Consider the following 10,615-nt stretch of genomic DNA (forward strand, 5'->3'; position numbering starts at 1 on the left):
ATCTGCAAGCAAAGATTGCAGTTAACAATTTGAAAGCATTTATCTATCATGGTTAGATGTATTAGTTTAAACAACAAGGTTACTAAAATATCCCATAGTTCATATACTTAGCTTTCCCTGAGCTCTACAATAGTGAGGGCCACTGCACATCTCTGTAATATAAAATACTTTCAGTGAATCATATGCAAACAGTACAAAATATAAGAGACTATGTAAGGAGATGCCACATTCTCTGGTTGCTTAACATAGGAATCTACTGCGACAGAAGTAAAAGAACTCATAGAGATTGATGAGTTTTAAAGTATCATATGGTACTATGATGGCCACTGCTATCAAGTATCAGTAAGGGACCTGCTGCTTAGTTAAAGAAGATCATTACCATTCCAAGCCAGATATATAAACTCACCTTACATTGATAAAAACTATTGTGGGGAGAAACAAGTACATTTGGATTTGATTTAAACTCAGGTCTATAGCAAGTACCTATGGTTGTTACTTATAAGAACCTAAAGAACTATTAGATAAACCTTAAATGTAATAAATTCATATCAGTCTTCTTGGATCAAAAATGGTTCTGGTGATTTACAACATAACTCGGACCATAGTCATGGCATAAAAATGAGGTAAATAATGCCTATATACCAAGGTTAATCATTGTTGTAATGAGGCTATTATCTAATGATGGGTGAGAGTAATGGTATCCTCAACTTGGATTCCAGACATTGCTTCTTCCTGCCCCCTAGCAGTGTGTGGCCTTGGGGATGATGTGCTGCACTATATAGGAGGTGGAAAGTTAACTGGAGACAGGACTTTGGTGAAACGGCTTTCCTGAATCAGCAGCCAAGCTGCAGTGGGACTCCGCAGAGATGCAGCTGTCATTGACGCAACCAAGTTCCTGTAAGTTGCTCTTCTCTGAACTTCCTCCAGTTGACTTTAACATCTCATTCCTGTACAAAGATGGATTGGAAAGTTTACTTTTTTGGCATTATTATCTCTGTAAATGAAGTGAACAGATATTTGTTAATGCTCTATCCAAAGAAGTAAAGCAGATACAGTTGAGATGTACTTTCAAATCATCTCTCTAGACAGTGACTACTAACTCTTCGACCAGTGGTTCTCAAAGGGAGCCATCTACCGAGGAGATTATATAGCAGTGTCTAGAGAGATTTTCTGTTGTCTTAATTGAACTAAGTTAGAAAATAGAAAAAGTATTGGTGTTTATTGGTAGACAGTTGAATGTCTACACAACTTTGAATGACAAAGAAAGTTCCAGAATATGGAATGATCACTTTTACAAAGGCAAAACTGCAGATATTGAAGCTTTTCACTGTAATGAATCAGTAAGATAGATTTTATAATAACAGCAGAAGGGCAAAGCAACATACCCTGATTCTGGTTTCTCTACTATGAGTTGCTGGATTAGAATGATGCAGTCATTGTTATTCCAGGGATAAGTCAGTGAGGATAACAGATGCACATTTATGTAGCCTAAAAGTTTTCATTCAAGGAAAGTAGACTTTTAGCATCCATAAAACTTGTGCAAGTTTGTACAAGACCAAATACAAGAATGGGGGGGGGGCATTAGACACACAATCTTCTACACCTGAAGCTATTGGCAATTCTAAGCTGCTGGGAGGGGGGAGAATATTTTTTTTTTTTATGTGTGTGACTCCTGGTAACTTAACCAGGATCTGGTAGAGGACTATACCTCCAAGAATATTTGCAAGTACAAATTGATCTTAAATGTTCTTTTGTTTGTTTTGTTTTTTGTTGTTGTTGTTGTATTTGTTTGTTTTTTTTTTAATGACACAAAGATGTATGGCTGAGAAAGAGGATGTGGAGCTGGGAAGAGTTAGGGAATGTGAAGTGAATATCAAAACATATATGAAATCTTAAATGACAGAAAAAAATGGCAAGTATAGTTGCTTAAATTTGCTCTTATTTACAAGCAAGATGAAAAGACAACAACCCTAAGCTGGATTCTATTAAATGATAAAACAAAATCATTAGCTCTGGTTAAGTTTCTAAATTCCTATATATGATAAACAGAAGACTGTGTGTGTGTGTGTTTGTGTGTGTGTTTGTGTGTGTGTGTGTGTGTGTGTGTGTGTGTGTGTGCCTGTGCATGTGTGTGTGTGGTGTTTGTTCAGATTTTTCCTGTGAGTAAAATTTTCCAATTCCCTAACTTTCAGTTACATGTATTCAGTTCTATCAAAGATTAAGCTCATCAGAAGTTTTTTCCAATTAGTATTACTAAATTAATAGAGTTTTCTTTGTAATAAACTCATGCTGATTGATCATACTCAAACTGTTAAATATTGATACATCCATTATTCAAAAATAAATTGTTGATGACACCAATCTTTGTCATTATCAAAAATGTTATACCTGCATTACACAAAGTAGGGAGATATTGACAAAAGAGAAAAATGTGACATTATGGTGCAGAAATATCAATTTTAGACTATGGAATAATTTACTGACACAGTTCTCTACATTTTCAGCATTAGTAAAAAGTTGTGTGTTTATTCCCAAGTAATTTGAAGATAAAGCTAATCCACAGAGATGTCCTTGTCACATTGGTGCCCCATCAAGTATTAGGGGAAATTTAATGCCTGGATCAGGAGTAGACATTGCTGCTATTTAACAAAACTTGTGTTCAGTTCTTGGTACCCTGTAGCTGCTCTCAAATATACATAACTCTAATTCTAAGAGATCTGATGCATTCACCTAGCCTGTATGGACAACAGATGCAGATATGGTAAACCTATGTAAGTGTAGGCAAAATGCTGATATACATAAGGTTAAATAAATGTTTCTTAAAAATATTCTACAAACTCATGACTTACCCCTCCTACTGAAAATCAACAGCATGTCACAAGACATTAAATGGTCTGAACAGAATGACTTCAGTACCCTGTCTTGACTCAAATTAAGGAAGAAGTGTTCGTAGAATGCAGGGTACTCTTGGGTGTGATTTTTAAAAGTGTAAAAGGAACATTCTTGACTCAAAATGAGAATATGAGAAAATATGATTACTTAACTTAGGTTTCCCATTGTAAGTTATCCAGTACTCTCAAAGTGATAAAACAAAACAAACAAACAAACAAAGCAATAACAAAAAACTGTTTCTTCATAGGAGGCCACTGTGACCACAAGGAGGCTTCCATTGACAAGGTGGCTTTTAACACCCTCACAAGAATATAACTCAGAGTGGGTTCTCTCCTTTTTAACAGGGATACTGCTCCTACTGGTGGTGACCAGCTTGCTCTTGTGGAAGAATGTCGCATCAGTGCCCATGTGTGCAATGAGGAATGCTCGTTGCTTCACATTCTTTGAAGACACATTTGAATTAGCCGGCAGTTTGTCTCATAATATCAGCATAGAAGTTTCAGAACTGTTCACTGATTTTGTAAGTACACAACTGTCTTCTGCCTTCACAGAAAATCAAGTCTCAATCACAATGGTTGATATACTGTATATCCTAAAGCAGAAAGCACCATAATCTAAATCTTAAATAAGCATTATTTCTCAAGGAGAAGAACACAGTAGCTACTGAATTATAGGGCCAGAAAGAGAACACTTTCATGAAATGTAGAATATTAGCTGAAACACAACTATTTCAATGTGTATCTTTTGTTTAGCATTTATTTTAATTTACTTTTATGACATAAAGGCATGCAAGACATAACAAAGGAAATGTTTATTCACTTTCCCTTTATCTAATGGGCTACTTTTCACTTCTATCAATCTGTCTGTCTATCTATCTATCTATCTATCTATCTATCTATCTATCTATCTATCTATCTATATATCATCTATTCTACCTTTTAATGAAAAGTTTTTTCTCATATTATATATACATATAAATATATATATAATACACACACATACACACATATGTATATATACATATCTATCTATAGATACATATATATCTTATACAGATATGCATATATATATATATATATATATATGTATATATATGTATATATGTTACAGTTTCCCCTCCATTTATTCTTTCCAGATTTTTTCCATGTCTGCCTCCACCCTTTTGGGGGGGAATCTACTCCATTTGTGTTTCTCATTAGAAAAAAATCAGGCTTCTAAGTGATAATAATAAAACAAAATAAGATAAAACAAAAATGATTACATAAGAATTGGATAAAACAAATAGCAAAGAGCTCAAGGGAGGACACAAGAAACAGACCAACTCCTTCATAGACTATGAAATCCAATAAAAAAAAAAAAATTAAACGGGAAGTAGAAAGGACCTGGTGCAGAACGATCTGTGCCCTGTGCATGCTGCCTCAGTTTCTGTAAGCTCATAAGGGTATAAATCATGTTGAGTTAGAGGGCCTTGTTTTTCTCACTGGCTTCCTTCCCCTTTAGCTATTATATTTTTTCTACCACATCCTCTTCAGGATTCCATGACTTCTAAGTACAGGGAGTTGGTAGAGACATCCCATTTAGAGATGCGAGTTTCAAGGTCTTTCACTCTCTGCATGCTATCTGTCTGTGGGCTTCTGTCTTTGTTCTTCTGCATAAGGAAGAGTCTCTGATGATGGCTGAGCAAGGCACTGACCTATGAGTATGGCAGAATGGCAAGAGCTTTCTTGGTTAGGTTAGTTTGTTTTTGTTTCTAGAAGAATAACATTTGATATTATCTAGTTCTCAGGGCTCTCCAGTCTCAGCGTTTTGGTCACCTAAGCAGTGTTAGGTATGGGTTCAATATTTTCTGGAGATTTTCTTTGTCAGGTATTGATTATTTAATCCCACAAGATTTGTACCACTGTTGTCCTAGCATATCTTGTAGACAGGAAACCATTGTATATCAAAGCATTTGTGGCTGAGTTAGTGTGTATGTTTCTCTTTTGATAGTGTACAGAGTACCTTCCTGTGACAAAGATGCTAGCACACAAGTGTGAAGGCTCTATGGAGCCACCATCCCAACCTTTTCATGTTCAATGAGTTGTGTAGATGTGTCTTTAGTAATAGGGCCTTGCTTCAGTTTGCGGAGAATAAGCCATAATCTTAGAAATAGTGTATCTTGGATGGTTTGATTGTTTCTAACCCCTTTGAGCAATAACTCAATTAGATACAACCCAGTACTCATAGAAACTTCATTTGGTGACAAGAGGAAGTCAGATGGATCTCGGTCTCCTCAATTAGTTGGCAATTTCATTAGATTTCCTTCATATATGGAAATGGTTTAGGAAGCTTATACTGTATATATTGCCATAGTACCCCTCAAATAATTCCTGATTTTAGCTATCATTTTGATATTCCCTTTCTTTCCCTTCTTCCCTTCTCCTCCACACTTTATCCTAGCCTACCATTCTAGCCTGTCACCTTCCACTGGACACTGCAAACTTATAATAAAAGAAACTCCATTGCAATGACTTACATGAATTAAGTAGAGTTAAAGACACTGGGGAAAATCAGGGAAAGCAAGAAAACTTACAATTGGTCTTCAGACTCCCAAATGTTATGAACTATTATTAATGAATTCCAAGATATTTGTTTTTATAATAACAAATAACAAGGTCTGGTATATGCATGGAAATTGGTTATATCTTCATAATGGAAGTACCTTTATGGCTGTATGTTAGATATTCTACTCTAGTCAATGAAGTCACCATGTATGACTTGAACATGGATGGGATGTGAGAAGTAGGCTCAATGTTTGCAAAGCCTGTTCTCCCTAGCATACTTTTTACGCACTATTATTTCTATCATTTGCATTTCCCAATGGGGATCATCATCAAAAATAGTTTAAATTATCAAATAATTCACTAATGATAGTATTAAATAATGCTTTAAATACTAGTTTTAAATAATAAATAGAATAAACAATAAAGATATAAGAGTACTTACAATAAAAAACTGAACACTGATTAATATGCAAATGCTAAATATGTTTCCATTTTAGTTGGCTCATGGCTTATGTTCTCTAGTACAATCTATGCAGGGTTTAAGACTTAGTCATAACCAACACAACAGTATTCTGCATTCCTAATGACCTAAAAAAGGTATTCTTGTGTAGGTACAAAGATAATAGCAAGAAATGTTCTACAGTGTGGCATTTGTTAGAAATGACACCTAAAAGAATTAGTGATTCAGAGATTTGCTGATTTTAGCATCTGCTTAACAAATCCCAACATCTAGAAAGACTGCAAATAGCAAAGAGGAGACTGGGAAATTTGAAATTTAGATGGATACTACATATAAAGGTTAAAATGTCATTAAAAGTCTTCCTAGGAATGAATTCCTTAATTGGCTAGACAATACTAAATGAACATCCCTGAAATAATACATACAAAAGTATTAAACAGACTCAACATGCATCGGTGTGGGTGTACCTTCATGTATGTGGGATTGTGTGTGAGTGTGTGTATGTGTGTGTGTGTGTGTGTGTGTGTGCATGTGTGTGTGTGTAACAATAATAATCAAATAAAAAGATGCCAAGAGATGAGGTAATGCTGGCACACACCTTTTATTCCAGCACTTCAGACGCAGAGGCAGGCAGATCTCTGAGTTTAAGGCCAGCTTGGTATACAGAGCTCTTTCAGGACAGTCAGGGTTACATAAAGAAACCCTATCTAGGAAAAAAATTAAAAAGATGCCAAGAATTAAGATGGAGTAAGAGTGGGATGATAGAAGTTTAATGATAGTAGAGAGGGTATGTGGGAGAGGTTGAAGAAAAAAAAGGAAGGAGAAATATGTAATTGAATTTTTATTAAAATAATTTTCATGGTCATTTATGTAATATATTAATTTCAGTTTTTAGTACTCACTTTAAATTCATTACTTTCTGTTCATTTAACCCTTTCATACTTTCTGCTCTCAACTGAATATCTCATTAATTCCAGGAAAACCATTATGCTAAAGTGCCTGGGCTCAGAGACAAAAGCCTCATGAGATGCCATACTTCTTTCCTCTCCACTCCAGAAAACAAGGAACAAGCCAGGCACACACACGTGAGTTTGCAAACAATGTAGTTTTCAGCAAAACTTTGAAATAGTACACTTGATTTTCCATATGTTAAGTTATTAAAGGTATTGTAAGTTTATATGGGAACATTATTACAGGTGTAATAATGATTTATAGAGATAGAATATATAATAAAAGGAAAATGATCATCATTTATGTGGGGAAATAGAGACAGAATGTATAATAAAAGGAAAACTATAATGCACAGTTGATGACATGTAAGTGAAATGTGCCAAGTAACATTTTCGTGCATGTATAAATTTTTCACAGTGAGAGAACCTTTTTCCACCAATTGTATGATTCATACTATTCTGTAGGGAATTTTTAAACTGCCATTGAAATTTAAGGCTAAAACCATATTGATGCAGGCTTAGACAATGACTATGCAGTTGTATTTATCAAATATTAGTATTGACCATGTGTTGACAGAACTGGTTGTATTAGCAACCAGTTCACAATTTCTCTAGACTTTTAAGTATTAAATATTATGATTTTCTTTTTGTTTCTGATCCTAAATATTGATTCCTAAATGTCCTCATATATGCCATGAATAAAAACCAACTAAAGAAAGGAATTCACCAATGTGGAGCCATCCTGCTGTGCAATAATAAGTCTACATATTATGGCTATGAAAATTATTTTTATCTTCTCACACTTACAACTTCCTATATAAACCATCATAATATTATGATGATTAAAAATTGTCTTACATCCTTATACATTTGTGCAGTTAGAATGTGTCCACATGTTCTGCTTAATGGCAAAACAGTTTATGTCTGTTTAATTTTTATTCAAATCATAGGGAAATAATAAAGAAAAGTGATAAAAATCAAGATTATACTTCATGAGAGTCATCACTTCTCTAGAAACTTCAGAAAGCACTCTATTGAACTTTATGAATTTAATTCACTCTAGAATTCTACTTCACAATGCAATGACTATATTTTATACTTTTACAATTGAACTTATACAACTTATACAACTACAAAAGATTGTAAATATATTTGAATAGAAACGGGGAAGCTTATTTCAGTCTTTTGAAGAAAAACTGTTTTTCTCTAACTCTATTATATTATTCAAATGTGGTTACTCAGTATGAAGCTCTTCTGAAATCAGCGGACATGATTTTGGATGTCTGGGAAAGCCCTCTGAATGATCTAGTGAGTGAACTATCTACCATAAAAAATGTCCCGGATACTATCATCTCCAAAGCCACAGACATAAAGAAAAAGATCAACGCAGTCCAGAAGGGGGTTAATTCCCTCATAAGCAGCATGGTGAGTAGTTCCATATATGTCTTTCCACTTTTCTTCTTGTAAGAGAGGTGAGCAGAGCAAGCATAGAGTTTTAAATGAGTTCACTTAAAAAAACATACAAACAAACAACAACAACAAAAAAAAACCAACTAAAACAGAAACAAACAAAAAAACCTTTGGCATCCATGTAACTACAAGCCATACTACTAATTGGATGCTGGCAATCCCAACTGTCTGAGAAGTGTTTTATTCACAACCGTACATCACAGGGCTCTCAGGAAAAAAGTGCTCCTCATTTAATTTGAACATTACTTCTCTCGGTGCAACAAACAAACAAACAAACAAAATAACCAGAAACCACAACACCTAAGTACCTGGGCAGATATTGTTAGCACCATCATCCCATGAATATTTGCATCTTAAACCATCAAGTATAAAAATCATTGTATCTCAGGTTAAGAATATTTACATTATAAGAAGAATTGACTTGGCAAAAAAAAAAAAAAATGTGAAAAAGAACTGTTTTCAGTAAAAAGAAAAATGGAGAGTATTTCAATGCCAGGATCTATGGTTTGTTGTTTTTTTTTTTTTTTTTAAAGCAAGTCATGGACTTTTGAAGACAAAGGGCGATCCTTATGTGATATAATAAACATCTATTGCTTCACTGTCCTTTTCTAAAATCTATGTCTAAAATCAAGTAAGCTACTGATTGTCCATCTATCAACTTCTGTAAGAATGTAACGGATCAGACACAAAGGCAAGCAACAAATCTTTCTCTTTTAGCTACCCTCACCAACATCACAGAAATCCATACACTTAGCTGATTTTGAAAAGTCTAACTTCTTACAAATTCATTTAGCATGTAGAAGGAATAGGCACCAAAATCTTATAATATAATTGACATTTGAATATATTTTTGATGATCAGCTTCAGAATGGAGATGAAGAAAAGAAGAACCCTGCCTGGTCCAGACTGCCACTCTTACAATCCAACAATGAAGATGCTCACATTCGTTCTTTATATGGCATGATCAGCTGCCTAGACAATGACTTTAAGAAGGTTGATATTTATCTCAATGTCCTGAAGTGTTACATGTTAAAAATAGATAACTGCTGATACTTCTTCCATGTGCTCTGCTTCTGAAATATCATGTAGCAGCCTTTAAATTTGTATCCTTCGAATTTGTTGTTGTCTCATTTAAAAATAAAAAGTGGCTCTAAGAAATGTAAAAGTCTCAATGGGGAATGCATCAAAATGTCTGTTGTGGATTTCATATAACACCTATCTATACAACCAACATGCTGCAATCAAATACTTCACAAGTAGTTGAAGTTAGATGTGCAACCAACACACTTTGTAACTAATTAAATCTTTCAGGCATTTTATTACTTGTCAATTTGTAGAAATCAAGAACTGGTGTTTTTAGGAAATTTCTTGGTGAGCCTATAAAACTTGAAATATTTGTGATAATTAAAGCCAGACACTACTGATCACACAATTTGCAGAGTTCTGAAAGCCAATATAATTATGTTTAATATGCACCATCACCAAATATTTGAAAATTTTAAAAAAGTTTAATACCTCTCAGAACACAATTATTAAATGGTTCTTAGTTTCTTTAAGATTTTATTCAAACATAGTCATCTAAATTCTTATCTTAATTGAACCATCTTTGAAATATGCCACATGTTTTTTACCTTGTGTATTCCAACACTTATTTGGACTTTCCTCAATTTTTTCTCATATTCACATTATTTAGTGTTAATATTCCCCTTTCATCCTCTATTGGGTGAAAGCACATGGTATATAATGACATATTAAGTCTCTTCCATTTATTTAAGAATTTCATAAGTTCACTGTTTTTAATAACTGAGTAGTACTCCATGGTGTAAATGTACCACATTTTTATATCCATTCCTCTGTTGAGGGACATCTGGATTCTTTCCAGCTTCTGGCTATTATAAGGCTGCTATGAACATAGTGGAGCATGTGTCCTTATTATAAGTTGGAGCATCTTCTAGGTATATGCCCAGGAAAGGTATTGCTGATCTTTCTGTAGAACTATGTCCAATTTTCTGAGGAACCAACAAACTGATTTCCAGAGTGGTGGTACCAGCTTGGAATCCCACCAGCGATGGAGGAGTGTTCCTCTATCTCCACATCCTTGCCAGCATCTGCTGTCACCTGAGTTTTTGATCTTAGCCATTCTGACTGGTGTGAGGTGGAATCTCAAGGTTGTTTTGATTTGCATTTCCCTGAGGATTAGGATGTTGAATATTTTTAAGTGCTTCTCAGCCATTCAGTATTCCTCAGTTGATAATTCTTTGTTTAGCTCTGCACCCCATTGTTTAATAGGGATATTTGAT

The 10,615-nt window shown here is 34.4% G+C and overlaps 1 protein-coding gene across 3 annotated transcripts; it reads left to right on the plus strand.

Moving 5' to 3' along the window:
• Window positions 1-805: 805 nt before the first annotated feature.
• Window positions 806-9,474, plus strand: LOC110333863 (prolactin-2C5-like). Of its 3 annotated transcripts, none has more exons than XM_021215621.2 (5): window positions 806-897; window positions 3,237-3,412; window positions 6,873-6,980; window positions 8,088-8,270; window positions 9,177-9,474. In XM_021215621.2, the coding sequence occupies exons 1-5, from the start codon at window positions 867-869 to the stop codon at window positions 9,363-9,365; spliced, it is 687 nt and encodes a 228-aa protein (XP_021071280.1). In that variant the 5' UTR covers window positions 806-866; the 3' UTR covers window positions 9,366-9,474. The 3 variants fall into 3 exon arrangements, with proteins under 3 accessions (XP_021071280.1, XP_021071282.1, XP_021071283.1); XM_021215623.1 differs by having other exon boundaries at window positions 807-897; window positions 9,183-9,473; XM_021215624.1 differs by lacking the exon at window positions 6,873-6,980 and having other exon boundaries at window positions 867-897; window positions 9,177-9,386.
• The last annotated feature ends 1,141 nt before the right edge of the window (window positions 9,475-10,615 follow it).

Source organism: Mus pahari, chromosome 16 (genome assembly GCF_900095145.1).
Source record: "Mus pahari chromosome 16, PAHARI_EIJ_v1.1, whole genome shotgun sequence".
NCBI classification, from domain to species: Eukaryota; Metazoa; Chordata; class Mammalia; order Rodentia; family Muridae; genus Mus; species Mus pahari.

Excerpts from the sequence above, each read along its gene's own strand:
- LOC110333863 (XM_021215621.2), top strand. The coding sequence starts at position 867 with ATGCAGCTGTCATTGACGCAACCAAGTTCCT. Across the intron at positions 6,981-8,087 it reads AACAAGCCAGGCACACACAC|TATGAAGCTCTTCTGAAATC; the intron begins GTGAGTTTGCAA and ends GTGGTTACTCAG. Across the intron at positions 8,271-9,176 it reads ATTCCCTCATAAGCAGCATG|CTTCAGAATGGAGATGAAGA; the intron begins GTGAGTAGTTCC and ends TTTGATGATCAG.